The following is a 20,775-nucleotide window of genomic DNA, read 5'->3' on the forward strand; positions in this document are numbered from 1 at the left end:
AGCACATGAACACCACTCCTTTCCTGCATGGCATTCCTCTGCCCAAGTGTGGAACTTGGGGACTGCCACCTGCACATTTCTCCAACCATACATCCACTCCTCCCTTTTGTAAGTAGGTATTGTAGTGTGGACTAGTGACCGGATAAACAACCCAGAAACCCTCAGTTTGATTCTCTAGTGCACTGTAACCCTTAAACCCAATAGCAGCTTGATCCTGACGCAGCCTTGAGAGTCAACCATTTGAAGAAGCCTCATTGCACGCACTGGTCACCATTCTTAATGTAGACTACAGAAGCAATCCCTTCGTGTGCAGTCCCCCAGTAATTGTGTGTATTCTGCGGAGTAGTGCCCATATCACCCTTCCTGGCACTAGCAGGAACAGCACGCTATGAAAAGGATGGCATTCTTCATCAGGTGATGTACTAAGCACGTATTGCCCATTACAACATAATCTTCTCCACTGCCGCAAACATCAATTACTATAGCGTTGTTACCCCAGTGCTTTTTGTCACTCCTAAATGATTCAGATTCTGGGGGGGCACCGGCCCTGGACAGGCTAGTTGAGGTTAGAGCGACCCTCTGTATTTCTACTTGGCTTTAGGAAAGTACAGGAAGTTGCAAGCTACTAGCCAGGCATAAGACAGTCGGTCACTTGTCTCCTCAATTCTCCACGTGCGCACAGCACACAATGTCTTACTTGCCAAAACTCAATCATCACGAGCCACGGGCCAGTGACGGGGCAAATTGGAGGCCTGGTGGCAATGTCATCTTTGGAGAAATACAGAGTTATTCAATTACCAACAAAGCTTTGAGTGTTCATTGAAGATGTTATGCAATTATAATGAATGACAAATTAGTCATCAATATACTATGTCCCGTACTATTCAGGGGATGCTTTGACAGTGTGCAAGAACGTTGTACCATTTGGTGCTATTTTCCAGTATTGTGTAATTATCATAGTATGTAATATTTTGATTAATTACAGTGGTAAATCAATTTGTTTTACTTGTTTGAGTACCACCCTGGATCTGCAGGTCCGTGGGTCTGTTGTGTCACATGTGTTCCCGCACCTGAGGTTTGTCCATACCCCAGGAGCAACTCGGCCAATCGCCTTTTAAAAAAAATAGAACGTTTTGAACTTATCTAGGTTTCTCCCTTTACACCACCCGATTAGTACATTGGCGGTTTTACTGTGATCAGCTGTTTTAATACAATTATAAATAATAAGTAGTAATACTAAAGTAGTAATACTTCTCCTCCTCCCAGTCCCTCAGCAACACACTGGCCACACACTTCGCCACCAAAACTCAGGACATCCTGAGCACCCTTGCTACCCACCCTCCCAACCCATCCCCCTCCCCATTTCCTCCCTTGGCCCCTCGCCCCGCTGCTTCCTCATTTTCCTGCTTCTCCCCTGTCACACCTGAACAAGTTACCAGAGTTGTCCGCTCCATGAAGGTCTCTTCTAAACAGGTCTCACCTTGCTCATACAGGACCATCAAGGATAACATTGGCTCCCTTGCCCCCGCACTCGCTGATTTCTGCAATCACTCTTTTGACACTGGATCTTCCCCTCCCCCTTAAGCACTCCCTTGTGCGCCCACAACTTTTATTTATTTGTTTGTAATGCGCCGGAGCCAACAGGCATCAGGGTGCAGAAAAGGGAGAAGGGTGAAGAAGCAGGGTCTGGGTCAAGGGATCTAAATAATCAAATAGGATAGTTTTCAAGTGCTTTCTAAAGCTCAGGAGGTTCGGGTATGCATGTAGATCTTTAGGCAGATTATTCCAGGCTAGAGTGGCCTGAACAGGGAGAGATCTTCCCAAGCCTCTAGCCCGGTTACTTCTAGTAACCGCCATACATATGCCCCCGCTAGATCTAGCGGCTCTCCTCGGAGTGTGGGCTTTTATACAGGTTTTTAGATATGCTGGGGCCTGTCCATAGTGACATTTATGGACAATGGCGAGTGCCTTAAAGCGGGTCTGGGCTTCAACTGCAAGCCAATGCAGGCCTTTTCTGTGTGCCGATACCAGTTTGTGTTTGCGCACACTTTTCACGATGCAAATGGCCAGGGGAGTTGCTAGGTCTGGAAAAGACCCGGGGCTAAGCTGATGTTGGAACTGTTGGGACTGGGGGCTAGCTAATCTTTTGGCTGTAGCTCCTGAGATTCTATCCGGGGCTACAACCAAAAGATCAGGGGCTATAGCCCCTTTACCCCCCCCTAGCAACGCCCCTGCAGATGGCATCATTTTGTAGCACCTGCAAGCGTCCTAGGCCCCCCTTACTTGCACCAATATGTAATGCAGTACTGTAATCTGAAAACACTTTCAGCAGACCCTACCTGCCCTGCCAACTATGCCCCTATTTCCATTATTTCCATCACCCCCTCCTGGGGAAGCTGCTGGGGAAGTTGGCATTGCCCCAACTTAACGCACACACTGAACTTGTTGATGGTATTCACGACCATCAATCTGGATTCTGAGCATCTAAAGACACGGAAACTGCTCTCCTGAACACCTATGAAGAACTTCTCACATCTCTGGACTCCTCCCCAGCTGTCCTCATCCTTCTCGATCTCTCCTCTGCCTTTGACACATCCACCATTCCATCCTCATACAAAGGCTCCACAATACCCTTGGTATCTCAGAACGGGCACTGGACTGGCTCATATCCATTCTTACAGACCGCTCTTCTCAAGTCATCATGGGTACCTTGTCCTCTCCTACTTCCTTCTCCACCTCTGGTGACCCCCAGGATTCTATCCTCTCACCTTGGCTCTTTAACATCTACCTTGCTCTGCTTGCACACCTCATCTCCTCCTTCTAGTGTTATGCAGAACAACACACAGCTCTTTTTCAAACTCCCTGCTGACCCTCTTGCACCCTCCATCATCCCAGGCTGCTATCTGCCATCCAGTCCTGGTGCACCGCCAACAATCTGTGCCTCAACGCCTATAAAACTGAGATCTTTCCCATCGGGACCCCTGCCCCCACCTTCTTCCCTTCACTATGTCCTTCCTCCATGGGCATTCCCCTGCTCCGTCTTCTGAAGCCAGAAACCTTGGAGTCCTCTTCGACCCCTTTCTCCCCTTCTTTCCTGACACTCAGGACATTGCCAAGAAGTCCCACTTTCAGCTCTTCCTTCTCAAAGGAATTCTCCCTTTTCTTTCTTTCCCTCTAAGGTTAAATGTTACCAGAGCCCTGGTTCTCTCGAGGCTTCACTATTGCAATAGCCTCCTGCTGAATCTACCTTCTTCCACTGTGCGACCCTTCCAGCTATTCCAGAATAGGGCAGCAAGACTTATCCTTGGCCTTAAGGCCAGGGACTACATCTCTCCTGCCCTAAAAAGTCTTCACTGGGTACTGGTTGCTGCACGGATTAAATTCAAATCCCTCTGCATCATCCACAAGGATGTCTGGACCCAGCACTATCTTCACATGTATCTTACTAAATACTCTCCCTCTAGACCACTACAATCTTCCGGCACCAACTCTTTGTGTGTAAAGCGTTTTGTTAAACAGAGGGTAGGTGGTTGATCACTTTCCTCAGCTGGCGCCCTCCTATGGAACAGTCTCCCCCTGCCTCTGCCCCTTGAGCAGGATTTTCTTAAATTCTGGAAGCTCTCAAAACTTTCCTCCTTCCCTTCTCCTCTTCTCTGCTAATCCCACAGTTGCTGTGATCTGAGTTCGGGGCTCTGGGCCCCTGACCTCCCTCACCCAAACGGCCCAGCTCCTGTCTACCCTCAGCACCTGCCTTGGCACACCCTCCACCCTTGAGGTTCGCAATTACTCCTAACATGGCCCCTGGCCGGGTAGCACTCAACAACCCAAGCACTTCATCTGCGCTCACCCATGAGCCCGGACTCCCCAGCATTTACGCCCTCTGCCCTTTTCCTTGCTGCACTTGCACGTTCTAAATACTCACAAGACATAGTAGGTTCGTCCTTCATCCTTTTCCCTCCACTGCCCTTATTAAATATTATGTTTTGTAATGTATTTCACTCCCTTGTTCCCTCCCTCGCCCTGTGGGCGCTTTGTAATGGTATTTTACTTGCTGTATAAGCGCCTAACAAGCAAAGAATAAATAAGTGCAAGCATTCCAAGTAAACCAGTGTCAAGGCACTAACAAAGAAACAAACCGAAATTACACCTTAATTACAAAACAAAGGAAAACCAAACTAACACAACCAGCTCTGGGGAGTAGAACCGCATATAAAATCAAAAGGGAAAATGTCAGATCAGTGTCCTGTAATATCAGTAAATATTATAGAAGTGTTTTCCCTAGAGTGCGCTATGACATTCTTCTGTCCCGATAGCCATTTATGAACAAGAATACCTCGGCCAAGCATCTCTGTGATCGTGCAGGAGACTCTTGTAACACTTTCTTGCCTTGATCACATGTTATCTCTCATAAACCAGAATCTTTTTTTGTGCCTATTTTAGTGATCCGGAAGCGAGGTTTTACAGACGGCCGTCCACATCGCATGCAGACCTCGACCGTGACGCAGTATGTATTTGTTAAACCAGGCTTTTTGGAAATGTTAAACTGTATGTGTGACCTAAGCTATGTCTTTAAATATTGCTTAAAAGACTGATGTTGGTTTTGTTATGCCAGTTAATTTTTTTATTTCAATGTATAAAACATCACCGTCCACGTGGGAGGACTGCCATGCACACATGCTATCACAAAACCCTGCCCGACCCCTCATACCTCCTCCCGGCAGCGTCTCTCCCACCATGTGTCTGTAGCGTATATTCCCGCTTTCCCATCGGCTTATCTTCATTCTTCCAGTCGACTAAGGCCTGGATACTCTTGGTGGGGCCAGAGTAGGCCACTCTACGGATAAGCCTCGGCACTCAAACTACTACGGTGGTGATATGGTGCAGTAAAACAGCATACAAACATAACACTACTAGAAGAGTGATTATCACTTACTATTATGATATGCAGCTGTCCACACCCTTGGATTATGCTTGATTAGTCCAATCTTTCTCTTCTGGTCTTCTCTTGAAGGCTGGCTGCCTAAAGTTGTCTTCCATGATGACTTTCTCTTTTCATGCCATCAGCCACCCTGTGTCGACCTCCGTCATTGCCTGCTCTAAAAACTGTTTCCATACATCTAGCTAGTTCTGGTGTCTCAACCCTAGTTAAGACGGCCTGGAAAAACCCCAAATACACAGAGGTTCTGGAGCCAGATCAAATTGGACTCATTAACAGAAATAGACAAAGTGTAAGGCAAACCCCAGCTTTATTATCATCAAAATAAAGCATGGACAGCATATGTTGTCGCTCTCACCGTGCTTATCGAAAGCAGGTTTTATATTCAATATTCATCATAACTGACATACTGTTATCTTAGTTATCAAAACCTACGGGGATTGGATAATAGTGGTGACTACATATACATTCTATTGGGGTTACATTTCTGAATGGGCAATGCTTGTCTGATGGGTCCTCCTGCGACCACCTCTAAATTGAGAACAGTAAAAAGACATCATATCTACAATAAACTATTGATTGGCATAATACGTAATGGGCGGCATAACATTAGGAGTTTTCATTGTTTGGCTTCGTACTACCCAACCTTGGACAACTGACAGGTCAACAAGACATGAGCCAGACAGGAGTAGGGGGAGAGTGGTCAGCGGACTGTTTTCCTTTCCATTAAAGAAGATACCATCCCTAGGCCATGAGCCAGGGTGATCTCCTTTGTATTTGGCCTTGTGTGGCGTCTCGTCTGGGGATACCTGTAAGGAGTCAGGCAAATGTCTTATCTTGGTTCGTTGCTAATGAATACACACTGTTCTTGAATTACAGGTCATGTGTGATGGGGCCAGGTTTGAAATGATTTCACCCTGTATTTATTAGGATTTTAGCTTATATTGGTGTGAGTGTCATGGCTTCTTTTAATAATAATTAATAATAATTTTGCATTTTATGTAGCGCTACAAACCCTAAGGCATCTGAGCGCTTCTTATTATTACCCATGGAGTCACTGGGGACACTCTTGAACTATTCCCCATTGAGTCTTTGGGCTTATAATTGTCCTGCACCTGGCTTACAAAAGCTGGTTATTCTCTTCTAAAACTTTAATTAATTTGGGTGTTTCCTTCCTGCGTCCTGGGAATTGGTATCTTGTGCTTTCACTGCAACGTTCTGGCCCTCCCTTAATTTGCGATAACCTTGGCTGTGGGTGTCATCTCCTGTCTGAGACCTGCACGTGTCTGTATTTTGTTATTTCAGCATTTTGAGTTCTCTTGAGGCCTTTTGTTTACTTAGAAGCGCGTTGCGGCTTACATTTTGGAAAAGATGGCTGCCTGTTACTATTTCATTTCTATGTTAGTGAACTATATTTTCGTATCGTTCATGTTGCATTAAGCTGGCAAATTTAGCATTCTTCATGTCTTATGGATGCTATCTTTAATATTTTTCATATATAAATGCATGTGTTGCCGTTCGCGTTCTTCATATTGAATGCATATCTACTTTGTGTCTAGTGCATGCACATGTATTGTCAAAACTTTGGTTTGGTGAACACATGCCATCTTAGATCATGTCCATTTCCTGCTGTACATACCTGGGATAAGGGTTAGTACGGTTGCCTTAGTGAGTACCAATTCTCAGCTGGGCAATATTGGGCTGTGGGAGAGGCAGAATCTATGGATGATGTATTCATCTGCCTCTCAACACCCTCAACTCCAATCTTCTTCTTCTTCAGGGCTGGAGTTGGGCCCAATTTCCTGTATTTGGAAACTGGTGAAAATGTTCTTCCCAGGTCTCGATTCCGGGGAAACCAAAAGCCCATGCCCAAGTCGCCACACACTACAGTAGCAGTAATCATTTGTTCCCAGCAATCGGATAGCCACTAACAACCTCAGAATAGTTATGTTGTGTTTTTGTTTAATGTTAGAGGGATACAGAAACACAGCAGTGAGTGAGTGAGTGAGTGAGTGAGTGAGATTGACCTTTGACCCTTACAAGGTGCAGATTGTAGGGAAGTGGAAATGGGAGGGTTGCATAAAGTTGCAAACTGTGTGAAATAATTACTACAAGCACGTGATTATACCATCCATTGCCTTTTACACTTTCTATCAGTCTTGATAGTAAGTCTAAATCTCAGATTCAACTTTTTTAGGTTCGTATTACTCTGTATGTTGACTGTACACTTCCATTTAGGATAGGGGAAATAAAGCTAGAATCATACTCTTGTTGCTTAAAATTTTACTATCGGAGACAAGCCCACTCCAAAATGGAGGGGTATGCCGTTTTGGGCAGTCGGTGGCTGCAAAGGAGGAAGGCGCGGGCAGGCACCTTCAAGGCCTAACGCACTTAGGGTCGCAAGTCGCACGCTGGACATATCTCGCCTTTTCCCCCTCCCGTCGCAGCCCCAGTTATGCTGGGTGTCAGGGAGTCAGAAGGGCTTGGCGCAGTGGGGTGAGAAATAAAACCTGTATTTAATGGGCAGGCTGGGGAGGGGTGTGCATCTTTTTTAATTTAATTTAATTTGGTATTTATATAGCGCTCAGGTATCTGAGCGCTGCTTATTACCCACGGTGTGTGGTGCTCATTGAGCGCTCTACTCGCTGCGCCACTTGATCGGCTTTCGCTTGCTCAGAAGTTCTCGCTGCCAGGTCCTGCCTCACTCCATGCCGCTGCATAAGGAGTGCTTTTCCATCCCACACACCCTTCAGTAAGGATGTGGGTCAGGACCATATAGACAGTGAGTTACCCTCCTTTCAGGGATCCCAGTGCCCGAATTCTAACGTGGCAAGGGCTGGCTGCCACTCACTGTGAGGGTTCGGGGCCAGGGAGATCCCGGGGTGGGAGGGTGATATCAGGAGGCAGCCGGTACAGGTGCAAAGTAAGAGGCCTCCTGGTATTGCCCCCAAAAAGGGCATGTAGGGGAGGCCAGACAGGGGATGCGTCACCATCATGTGCCACATGGGGGGGAGGGGCGGAGTTTATGGTCCAACTGGACCACCTGTCAGAATATGAATAATTTGGGCTGATGTGTTTTGATTTGCTATGAAATTTCGATCTTGAAAGCTGATATTGATGGATCACATGTATCGAGTGGTTTGGTTTGCTGTGAAGATCAATGTGGCCGAATATACCCATAAGACATTGTGTCATGTTACTTCCACCCACGAAGCCCAAACGATGGTTTTTGATATTTGTATTTTTTTTTATAAAGTCAGCTCTATAAAATGAAGCCTAATTTTAGTTTGACCTTTTTATAAGCCTGCAATGACTCCACCCCTGTCCATGTCCCAATCATCTGAAGCACCGTAACCTTGCGCCCCCTGGGTGGAATCACAGGGTAGTTTTTTTGCCCATTTCCAGCCCTGGTTTTCTTTTAAGGAACACTTTGTCCTGTCATGACTGGTGTCTCGCCATATTCCTTTCCTGCTAACTCAGTCCTTTAAGTGTCCTGTTTTGTGCCCCTCTGTCTAGCTTTAGATGCCAGTTTGTACACCTAGACCCATAACTCTGTGACTATGCCATTTGCCTACCCCTCACAATAACCAAGCTTTTTCCATGCCAATAGGTAAGGCGAAGAGGGCACTTTATGACCCACTCTTATTCAGAGCCAGCTCCTCTCTGCACACGTTCCGGGCCTGCTCTTTTCTACACTCCATCTTTGGCCCCTGTCCTCACTCTCCTGCTGCTCCCCTGCCCTCATATACTCGTGGTTAATTCGCTGGCAGCAGGGATGGCCTGGGACCCAAAAGAGGCCTGGGAAATCACTTTCAAAGTGGCCCCATATTGCACATGTTCAGCAAGCCCAAACCTTTCCCCATGAGAACATTAGGAAATAAAATAAGTTACCACACCAAAGAGGTCCAGGATGCAGAGGCCTACAGGGAAATATCCAGAGTTCCCTATTGGCCAGTCCGCCCCTGACTGGCAGCCGGTGCTTTGTTCCTGTAGACCGCACAGAAGACATAGGGCCTCATTACACGGAAGGCGGTAAGGGTTAACGGTCACCGGTAATGGTACCGGTGACCGTTAACCCTTACCGCCTTATTACGAGGTCCCTTTGCGGGTAGGTACTTTGACGCCTGCTTTTTGCAGACGTTAAAAACCAACCCGCAAAGGGACCTTGGTGCTAATTACAGCACCGCAAATTTGCGGTAGCATAATTAGCACCTTCCCCATTCCCATTATGCCCTATGAGGCAAAAATGGGAATGGGGAAGGGCAATGGCGGAAGGTGGAATTACTGCCCCGCCAACCTTGGAATAGGGCGGTAATTCCCCTGGCGGTGCCAGTATTTTACCGGCATGAACCATGGCGCTAATAGCACCATGGGTCACCGCCTACCGTGTAATGAGGCCCTTAGAAAGAGTGCCAAGTACACCCGAGAGAGTGGCGGTTTGCTGTATGGATTCACCCACACGCTCTTTATCCCCGATCCAAGTGCTGCCGCCGGGGAAGATAGGATGACGTCAGCGGCCCTGTCACAAGGGAACCCGATTCTCAGTGGCTTGAGCGGTGTCGACTAGTGGAGGCCAGACAAAGCTTCATTTTGTCCCAAAATTGCTTGAAATAGGTAGAAAAATGCCCCACCCCCAAAACAAATCTGTAAAGATGGAAGGACAGCAGAAGACCGCAAAGCAACGAGGAGAGACTCTGGCCCGACAGCCACGCTTCATTACCCTGCAAGAACTGAGCCAAAGAACCTCTGCACACTGATTCTTTGGCAGGGGCCTGCACCAGGCTAGTGGCAGGGCGTGGTATTTTGGCCTGCATTCGTGGCATGATGCGGGTTACCATGCACTTAGAGTTCGGTGAAGCAAAATGCAGGTGAGCTTGCATGTAGTGTGGTCTTCTCTCTCACGCTGCATGCAGCCCGGCAGCTGTTCCAGCAGAGTTGAGAGCGGGGGAGGTTTTGGTGGGGAACCGCTGCAAGCACAGTACGGGCACACATAAAGATGGTCCTGACCAGGTCAGTCCTGATTTGCACCCGATTAGCTGCAAAAAGCCTTCCTGTCCGAGCTTTATATTGCATCCAATTTTATTAAATTAAGACCATACATGATTACATTGTATTTAACAGGGCTTGACATCAACATGCAATGTACTACATTCCACATTAATATTAATTTAAAATTCATACATCAGAGTGCAAAAGAGTAACCCAAAAAACCACCTATGTTGTACTGTACAAAACATCATTCATGAAAAAAGTTGCATACTATCCTGAACAACTACCATTGCACTTTCTAACATGGATACTTAATTCCCTTGCTTCTGACCATGTTGGTCATTATTTCTGACCAGTATTGATCTATTCCCTGGAATTCATTCACATTCTAGAAACCAATAGGTAAAGCATCATTCATTAAAGAAACATTAAAGAAAATCACAATTAAAATCCCCCAACAACTCACATTGGCATTTTCTAACCTGATCAACTACTTGCATTGATGAGTCATCATTCCGTACAAGTATTTATGATGTACTGCCTGGAGTCCATTTATATTCTGGAATTCAATAGGTCGACGTTAGTCAATACATGGATTATCTCCTTTTTGTAGAACGTTTTGGCGTTCTTTAATTTAAACCGCCTTCCTCTGGACCTGATAATGTTAGTCTATATGTTGTTTCAAATTTTATACAACATGTAGAAACTGCTTATTTGGTATCACTTTTCTTCAGAGTTTGTTGGATTTCATAAATCTCTTCTGTATGTTCTCATATCATTCTCTTTGATACCGTAGACTCCATTCCTGATAGACGGCCATATTCTGGGATGCTCCAGGAAACGCATTTGTCAGAGGCATTCATTCACAGTTGGCTTTTGTACCGACCATCTGTCTTTCTTTTAATTTATTGTATATCCAGAGGTTATCACAGAATTGTTTCCTCAGAGGTGAACATCTCATCTATTTCTGTCAAAGCCGGGCTCGCTCCTTTGTTCCTCCAATGTCCACATAGTCCTCAGTTCCTGTTAGCCCGGATACGCCCAGATGTAAAACATATGACTTGCATCTGACACATGCATGCCCAGATCCAGCATGCAAAATAAGCCATGCAGTGCAAGTATGGATAAGTGCATGAATAAACAGAAAGAAAATAGATGCAAACAGCAGGTTTTTGGGTAGAGGTTACATGGGCAGGAACAGGTGCAGATGCCTGATCACTGATGGCAAACATCCTCAATGCTGTCAGATGAATCTAGCAACATCGTCACCGACTCTCTGGGGGAATCGTCTCTTACGTGGCCATGGAAAGGCAGAAGCTACCTGACTCTGACTCTGGGAGTGGCTGTCTGCGGGAGGACCGCGTAGGGAAGACCCACTCCAGAGGGGTAGGAAAACATTATACCAAAATAACCTGATGGCCCCAATCCCAATTCAACATGACATCCATGTGCCTTTTCAACATACCTCTATGGCCTGTTGGGCCATAGATAATGATTTTCCAGATTTTCTCAACCTGTCACCCCATTTACCCCCTCCTACCCCATTTTAGTACTGAGACGAAGGAGGAGAAATAGAGCAATGAAGACAACTAGAAGCGGTAAGCGAACACTGCGTTCTTGTCTTTGGAAGCTTTTGACCAATGCCGGGAACTTTAAAGTTGCCACAGCTGCTCCGTGTGAGGGAGAGAGGCACAGTCAGAAGCTGTATGTCACTTGTTCTGACACCGCTTAGGACACCAGAGATGAGGCGCAGCACAGAGACTGACACGCACGGTGTGCAGGGAGACCGAGCTGAAGGAAGGTTACTGCTTGGTGAATGAGGGCCGCTGAAGTCACCTGGAGCGAAGGAAGGAAAAGGGAAAGCTGACCGGCTGATGGGACATACGCCCAGTCAGCAGATAGAGAGAGAAGTAAAGGAGAGATGTGGGGACTGCTAAAGCCACCTGGTAAGCCCAGGGAGAATGAATGGGTCCCCAGGGTGCGAGAAGGCAGATGCTGTGTCACAGTGATAACACAGTGGAGCCCAATTAAAGACAAGAAAGAAACAGACACAGATAAAAACATTGTTAAAAAAGGGGCGCTGACCCAATGCTTTAGAAGGGATTTGATACACTTTATACAGATACAAATGGTGTTAACAGTGGGTTGGAGACTTAATGCTTGAGAAGGAGATTTGACCTGCATGCAAATAGTGTTGAGACAGGGCTCCAGCCCTAACACTTGAAAAGAGTAATTGACACAGTTGTGAAATTTGTCAACAAATGGTCAGGGACCCAGTATTGGAAACATATTGTCACATGGATGAAAGAAAGAGTGAACAGAGAAAGTAAAAGCCCTGGCATGTTAGTGCACCAGGCAACCAGTGAGTCTGGGACACACACCCAGGAAAGGAGTGGGAAGTGAAGTAATAGCCTGGCAGGAGAGTAAACCAGGAGTGAGAAGTGAAGTAATATCCTGGTACAAGAGTAATCCAGGAGTGAGAAGAAAAGCAAAGTAATAACCTGGCAGGAGAGTAGACCATGAGCGAGAAGAGTAGTGAAGTAATATCCTGCAAGGGGAGTAAACCAGGAGCAAGAGAAGAAGTGAACCTGAAATTGTGAATACAAAAGTGAGGATTCATACCCCTTTTAAGGATCAATAAGACAATTACAAATACCCTGGCAGGGGAGTATACCAAGGATAGAAGGAGGACGGATTGTAAAACATTGAACATTGTAAAGAAGAGTGCTTAACAGGAAAATGAAAGGGAAAAGACAGGCCACTTGAGTAAAATTGAACTGTGCAAGTAAAATGTAACAAATGGAGGATTTCAAAGGGAAGTGCTATTCCCCTCAGGTAAGGCGAAAAGACTCTAACGTGCTGAATGTGAAAGGTAGCAGAAGTCCAGGGAAAATAAGTGTTTTCCTTTAAACTATGGGAATATAAGAACTGGATGACCTCAAGGAAGAAGTTGTCCCCATTCAAAACTGTGGTGGGAAAGTCGGAGAAGAGCGGAACGTAGGGGAGGACCCCTCCACCCCCTGTTTTTGTGGAGCAGTTGAACATTATTGATGTTCATCCAGAAGTGCTGGACACACAGTGAAGGACCAGAGGAAACATAGGGGAGGGGTGGACCCCTTTCTCTATTAGAACTTTTATTTTTTTTCTATTCTGCACCTTAAAACGTTATTTTGAACTTTCAAAGAAAGCTACATAGCTTACCAGAATCCCCTTGTACACGTTATATTGAGTTTAGAGTGTGAGGATCAGTTTAGGATTTTTGGATACAATGATGGGAAGGAGAGAGTGTCTTCCCACCCCCTAGGCAATACTGAATGAGAAATAAATGCTAAGAGAGCACATCCAGAGAGCAGGGGGCAATAGGGTGCACATAGAGGAGGGTGCGCGTTCTCCCTAGTGCATACATTGAAAGTGGATGGTAGATGTGGGTGTGAACGCAATCTTGGGGAACGTCAGCCATTTTCGAATTTAGGCTCACGCGTGGGAACAGCATTATGTGTGTAAGTAATAGATCCCTTGCATGAGCGCGGACACCACCCCCACCCTGTCCAGGTTTCAGAGATCCATAAAACCCCCCATTGACCCAGAAGTTACAGGCCCTCGCGCCCTGGGAAGAATGCACCCTGCAAGGTCATGAGAAGGGAGCAGAGCCTCTCTTGGCAGTACCATCCCACGGGACAGATAGCAAGGCCCTCCTGCCCCCAACGATCCCCACATAAGAAATACAGCTTTACCATGCTTTGATGCTATGACCCCCGCATGCCAGAGCACCATCCAACCCAGACCACCGACCATAAAACTTTTACGCCCCACGATCGATCACTAAGATCAGAAGGCAAGGCTATCACGCCGTCAGAAATGGGTCACATGATTTGTTCAACGAGGTGCCAGGGTGCCATCAAATGATAGCCTAAAACGAAGGTGGAGGACCTTGGGAGTTGCTGATTTGTCTGGGAGCGAGTGAAGCATGTGAGTTAATGTCACCTTGGCTCTCTCCCGGTGTCATGATGCCTACCCCCGGGGATACAGATCAAGTCCAGCAACCCCGGAAGCAGGCATCAAGTTATTCCAAGCAAGCCCAACAACCCCTGCTAGGGGCTATTTGGGTGCAGTCCTGGCGTCTATGGCGCCAGGCTCATATGGAGAGTCAGTCCTGGCGCCATAGGCGCCAGGCTCATAGATTAAAACTTACCTGATGCAGACCATGCTGCAAACTTACCTGATGCAGACCATGCTGCAAGAGCTCCAAGCCAAAAGAGGCTTGGAAGGGACTACTTTACCTAGGGACTAATTTTTACTCGGGTGGGGCCGAGGAGGAATACTTACCTGGGACTACTTTGGAGGCTATTTAAACCACGCCCGAAGAGAAGCACACGCTTCGCGTTATTCTGCATCCAGCAGCGTAACGCTCACCGTGCCTGCAAGTCTGCATACAGTCTTCTGCCACGCCCGCCTCGAGTCTGGAGCTCCTAGAAAGAGGGAGAAAGAAGGAGAAAAGGTTAGAACAAGAGCAATACCTTTGATCCATACCTGAATTCCTGATCCACCGCGCTTTCGAGCTGGAAGAAAGAAGTTATTTTATGCGCGTCGCCTCGCCTGCTGCAGCGTCGCGCTGAACTCACCGGTCTTCGCAGCATCTTCACAATCCACTGCATCTTTCTGCATGTTCCCGCCGCACTCCGGCACCTAAGGGGAACACAAGAACAGCAAGGTGAGCCAAGGGAATATACAGAGGCAATATTAGTTACCCCCCATAGACTTACCTGATTTTACCGCCGGGGGTGCTATTCCTCTTCACGGGTCGGCGCAGCCTCCGCCGCATCTTCGCCGCACCCCGGCCCCTATGGGGAACAAAAGGACAGCAAGGTGAAACAAGGGACAAACAAGGGGAATCCTTCTCACCACAATAGACTTACCTAATTTTACCGCCGGAGGCATTATTCCCCGAGACTTCATAATTTCTCTCAGCACCTGAATAAGGGAGAAAGCCACAGGTTACATACTGACATTATTTAATCGAACTGTGTTGGACAATACAAATCCTTACCTGAATGTTACCGGTTGCCACGAGGAACTCTTCGCTAGGGTCAAGCTGCAGCCTGCAAGGAATCGGACAAGAGTGAAAGTCAGACATTTGAACTCTTACGAACTATATACTTACGGCGTCTCGCCGGAAATCTCAGAGTCAATATTGTTCTAGAACTCACCAATTCCTTTGAACCAGTGAAGCAACTGGTTATCTACGCGCCCTTGCGCTCAATGCAGGATGGAGAGCTCATCTTTCCAAACCATCAGGTGAGACTATAAGAGGGGACATTAAAGGTGATCAGTGGGGAGAACAGCAGGGTGGGGGTTAACACTCAACTCCACGGGTGGTTAATTCCCTTTCTCCATTTGCAGAAGAATACTCCTAGGTGGGCCAGTCCAGTCTGTCATCTCGGCACTACGCGTCACATTGGTGGAGACCGCAGCTGTCCAGTTGAGATCGACGCCCCTGTGGGAGCCAGGTGAGCGTAACAGAACGCAAAGCCTACCCACAAATTCCCACCCGGGCGTTATGGATACCTCAGAAACTGACCAATTGGCCCAATTACTAGGGGAACTGAGGGCTGAAGTGATTTCCGCCCGTCAAGAAACCAATGCTCTTAGGAGAGAACTGATTTTGTCAAATGAGCGAACTGATGACCTTGCTAGGCAACTACTGCAAAACCAGGCTGGACAAACACCCCTGCCAGGACTCAAGGGGGGGGGGCGAAATCCAGCTCCTGTGTCATCAAGTAACCCTGTGCAAATAAACCTACCAGGAACTATTCCATTTGCTCCGCCCGAACGCTTTGCCGGGGACCCCAAAAGGTTCGCCGTGTTTATGAACCAATGCCGCTTGCGCTTTTTATGCAGACCTGGAGCCTTCCCAAACGATCAAGCCAAGGTAGCCTTTGTATTGTCATATCTCAGCGGCAGTGCAGCTGATTGGTCAATTCCACTAGTTTATCAGGATGACCCAATTCTTCAGGATTTTCAGGGCTTTCAAATGAGCATGGAAAGACTATTTGCCTGGCACTCCCGAGGGCAGGCCCTGGATAACAAACTTTTGTCCCTACGACAGGGTAACCAGGACCTTCTATCCTACATCGCAACCTTTAATAGGTTGATAGTGGAAACTGGATGGTCCGAGGTAAAACGAATCGCGTTATTTCATCGAGGGCTTCGAGGAGAACTCAAGGATGTCTTGGCTCAAGTTGTGAACCCACCTCAAGACTGCGCTGAATATATAGACTTAGTGGTCCAGTTAGATCACAGACTTCAGAACAGAAATGCTGATCGAGCCAAGTTTGAGAATCGGGTGTTGGTCAAAACCCACGCTAACCCCAAAGGAGCAGATGCTTCAGAACCCATGCAAATCGGAGGGGTTAAAGGACCCTTAACCCAGAAGGAAAGAGAAAGGAGACGGCAAATGCAATTGTGTCTATATTGCGGAACTTCTGGGCATTTTCTACGGGATTGCCCTGTAAAACCACCCAAGAAGGTGGTAGGAGCTGCTGATAAAAGCCACATGGAGTCAGACTCGGGAAACGACCACGCCCGACAAGCGTAGAGGTCCGCTTGCCGAGCTTGAAGAAGGATACTCAGACCTCGCATTTTATCATACCAATGGTCCTTGTAGATCCAAGGCAGCCATCACGTATGCAGGCAGTAAGGGCATACATTGATAGCGGGGCCATAGGAAACTATGTGGATTACGAATTGGCTTCCAGGATGAATCTACCTCTCTGCCGAAAGACCACCTCAGATGTCATCACCACAGTCGATGGACCTGAAATTGCCTCTGGGCCTGTAACTCATTCCACCGCATAGATGACACTATTGGGTCAGGATGGGCATCGAGAGACTATTGTGTTTGATCTAATCAAAGCCCCACAGTTCCAAATAATACTGGGGATACCTTGGTTGGAAACACATAATCCTTGTATTGATTGGCGAGAGAAGAGAATAACCTTCCTGGATTGTGCAAAAACCCGTTACCCAAGGAAAAACTTGAACGCAGGCCTGGCCACAGTCACCACATCAGTCGTGCAATTACCCCCAGAATATCAAGAATTCCAGGATGTCTTCAATTAAAGAACAGGCAAACACCTTACCACCTCACAGATCGTACAATTGTCAAATCGATCTCATACCCGGTGCACAACCCCCTTGTAGCAGGATCTAGGCCCTTACGGTACCTGAGAACCTTCACCTACGGCAATACCTAGACCAGTATCTTGCTAATGGCTTCATTCGCCCATCCAAGTCCCCTGCATCTTCAGCTTTGTTCTTCGTGCCCAAAAAGGAAGGTGACCCCAGAACGTGCATAGACTACCGCGCATTTAATCAGATCACTGTTAAAAACCGATACCCATTGCCTCTGATCCCCGAACTACTAGACCAAGTAAAGGACGCTTGCATATACACTAAGTTGGATCTCCGGGGGGCATACCATCTGGTACGTGTGAAAGAGGGCGACGAATGGAAGACTGCTTTTCGCACTAAGTATGGGTTATTCGAATACCAAGTGATGCCCTTCGGGTTGTGCAATGCACCAGCAGCCTTCCAATACTTTATGAACGATGTCCTTCGTGAACTTATTGAAGTTTGTGTTGTCGTATATATCGATGATATTCTAGTGTACTCCTCTTCAGAATCTGACCATGTGAAGCACGTCCGAGCAGTCCTTGAGAAATTGCGCCAGGACAAACTATATGCAAAACTGGAAAAATGCGTTTTTCATGCCACAGAAGTTGAATTCCTTGGGTTTATCCGGAGTCCAGAAGGAGTTCGAATGGATTCACGAAAGGTGGACGCAATTCTTAAGTGGCCATCACCAAGTTCAGTTAAAGGAGTACAAAGCATGCTCGGCTTTGCCAATTTCTACCGCAGATTCATCCCGGATTTCTCACATGTTGTACATCCCATCACAGCACTCTTGCGAAAAAACAAACGCTTTGTGTGGACTGAAGAAGCTGAAAATGCCTTCAAGAGCTGAAAGCGAAATTCACGTCTGCACCTGTACTAAAGCACCCACGCCCTGAACTTCCATACATAGTGGAAACTGATGCGTCCATTTTAGCCATGGGAGCTGTCCTGTCCCAAAAGGACCCTGAAACTGGCCAGCTTCACCCAGTAGCATTTTGGTCCAGAAAGTTCTCGGCACCCGAGTTAAACTATGCGGTTACCGACAAGGAGTTATTAGCCATTAAATCTGCCTTCAACGCCTACCATTACTGTGATCACCAGAACTTGCAGTATTTAAAGACAGCCAAGGCCCAATCGTCACGCCAACTCCGATGGGCATTGTTCTTTGCCGAGTTCGATTTTGTGATAATCTATCGACCAGGTTGCAAGAATGGTAAAGCAGACGCCTTATCCCGAATAGGGATGGGAGAGGCAGAAGTGAACCCAGAACCAGTACCTATAATTTCCGAACAAAGGATTCTTGGCATGACTACTCTACAGACACTAGAGGACATTCAGATAAAGATCCAGCAACTCTTTGATCCTACAGCCCTGCAGGACTGGGTAAAGAAAGGCCCGGACTACTCTGTAACCAATGACCTGCCTTATTACCAAGGGCAGCTATTTCTGCCACACAAGGAACTACAAGAGCTAGTCATTTCCCATTATCATGAACCCTAATGGAGGGGCAGCCAGGTATCGCAAAGACTGAAGCTAAAATGAGAGACAATTCTGGTGGCCCACCTGGCGAAAGGATATTAAATCATTTGTAATGTCTTGTGGCATTTGTGCCCAGAACAAAAGTCAGAAGAGAAAACCAGCTGGACTCTTACAACCTTTAGACATTCCGCCTACTCCATAGCACACCTTATCGTTCGACGTTATTACTGATCTACCTCCATGCGATGGATTTAACACCATTCTAGTTATTGTGGATCTTTTTTCCAAGATGGCCCACTTTATTCCTTTAAAGGGATTACCTTCAGCTTCAATCCTGGCCAAGGAATTCCTCAAACATTGTTTGCATACACGGATTTCCGTCCGTATTGGTCTCTGACCGGGGGAGTCGATTCATTTCATATTTTTGGAAGAAATGTTGTCAATTGGCGCAAATCGATGTGAGGTTATCGACCAGTCACCACCCCCAAACCGATGGTCAAACGGAGAGGACCAACCAGACTCTTGAACAATACCTGCGTTGTATGTTACATCAAACTGAGAGTAATTGGAAATACATTCTTTGGATCGCCGAATATGCATACAATAATTCAGTACATTCTGGAACTGGACAAAGCCCCTTTTATACCTTATATGGGCACCATCCTCGAACCTCAGACCATGACTCACCCCAACACTTAGAAATGCCCGCAGTGGACCATCTGCACGCTACGATTACACAAGCCTTTAAGGAAGCAACTGCACATTTAAAACAAGCGAAAGAAAAATACAAGAAAAATGCTGATCGGCATAGAAGTGATACTCCACAATACCAGATAGGGGACCAAGTATGGTTGGCCACAAAACACATACCTCTAAAGGGAACACGGACCTTTAACCCCAGATATTTGGGACCTTACTCTATTAAGGCCATTATCAACCCAGTGGCCGACAAGTTGGACTTACCTGCTAATATGCGAATTCACCCCGTCTTTCATGTGTCACTTTTGAAGCCAGTGCAACCAGGGACAAGACTAACCAAGCCACCTGGCCCCATCCTTATAGACGGGGAACCCGAATTTGAGGTTAAGAACATCCTGGACTCCAAGCTGGTGAAGTCAAAGCTTTTTCATTTAATCGACTGGAAAGGTTAGGGACCACAAGAAAGGTCATGGAAACCTAGTGACCACGTTCATGCACCGCGATTGGTGAAGAAATTCCACCGAAATTTCCCAGACAAACCAAAACCACGGGGAAGAACGACTTTAGGAGGGGTCTTGGGGGGAGTGCTGTCATGATGCCTACCCCCGGGGATCCAGATCAAATCCAGCAACCCCAGAAGCAGGCATCAAGTTATTCCAAGCAAGCCTAACAACCCCTGCTAGGGGCTATTTGGGTGCAGTCCTGGCGTCTATGGCGCCAGGCTCATATGGATAGTCAGTCCTAGCGCCATAGGCACCAGGCTCATAGATTAAAACTTACGTGATGCAGACCATGCTGCAAACTTACCTGAAGCAGACCATGCTGCAAGAGCTCCAAGCCAAAAGAGGCTTGGAAGGGACTACTTTACCTAGGGACTATTTTTTACTCGGGTGGGGTCGAGGAGGAATACTTACCTGGGACTACTTTGGAGGCTATTTAAACCACGCCCGAAGAGCAGCACACGCTTCGCGTTATTCTGCATCCAGCAGCGCAACGCTCACCGTGCCTGCATGTCTGCATCCAGTCTTCTGCCATGCCCGCCTCAAGTCTGGAGCTCCTAGAAAGAGAGAGAAAGAAGGAGAAAAGGTTAGAACAAGAGCAATACCTTTGATCCTTACCTGAATTCCCGATCCACCGCACCTTCGAGCTGGAAGAAAGAAGTTATTTTATGCGCGTCGCCTTGCCTGCTGCAGTGTCACGCTGAACTCACCGGCCTTCGCAGCATCTTCACAATCCACTGCATCCTTCTGCATGTTCCCGCCGCACTCCGGCACCTAAGAGGAACACAAGAACAGCAAGGTGAGCCAAGGGAATAAACCGAGGCCATATTAGTTACCCCCCATAGACTTACCTGATTTTACCGCCGGGGGTACTATTCCTCTTCACGGGTCGGCACAGCCTCCACCGCATCTTCGCCGCACCCCGGTCCCTATGGGGAACAAAAGGACAGCAAAGTGAAACAAGGGACAAACAAGGGGAATCCTTCTCACCACAATAGA

General features: G+C 47.1%; 1 protein-coding gene across 3 annotated transcripts in view; it reads left to right on the forward strand.

Moving 5' to 3' along the window:
- TMEM63A (transmembrane protein 63A) overlaps positions 1-20,775 on the forward strand; it is a 778,572-nt gene that overhangs the window by 281,884 nt on the left and 475,913 nt on the right. For all 3 annotated transcript variants that reach the window (XM_069608694.1, XM_069608696.1, XM_069608695.1), the window contains exon 4: positions 4,441-4,504. In XM_069608694.1, coding sequence (XP_069464795.1) covers positions 4,441-4,504 — 64 coding nt within the window. The remainder of the gene's footprint in view (positions 1-4,440; positions 4,505-20,775) is intronic.

This window comes from Ambystoma mexicanum, chromosome 4q, assembly GCF_040938575.1.
Source record: "Ambystoma mexicanum isolate Mex_15411 chromosome 4q, UKY_AmexF1_1, whole genome shotgun sequence".
Lineage (NCBI taxonomy): Eukaryota > Metazoa > Chordata > Amphibia > Caudata > Ambystomatidae > Ambystoma > Ambystoma mexicanum.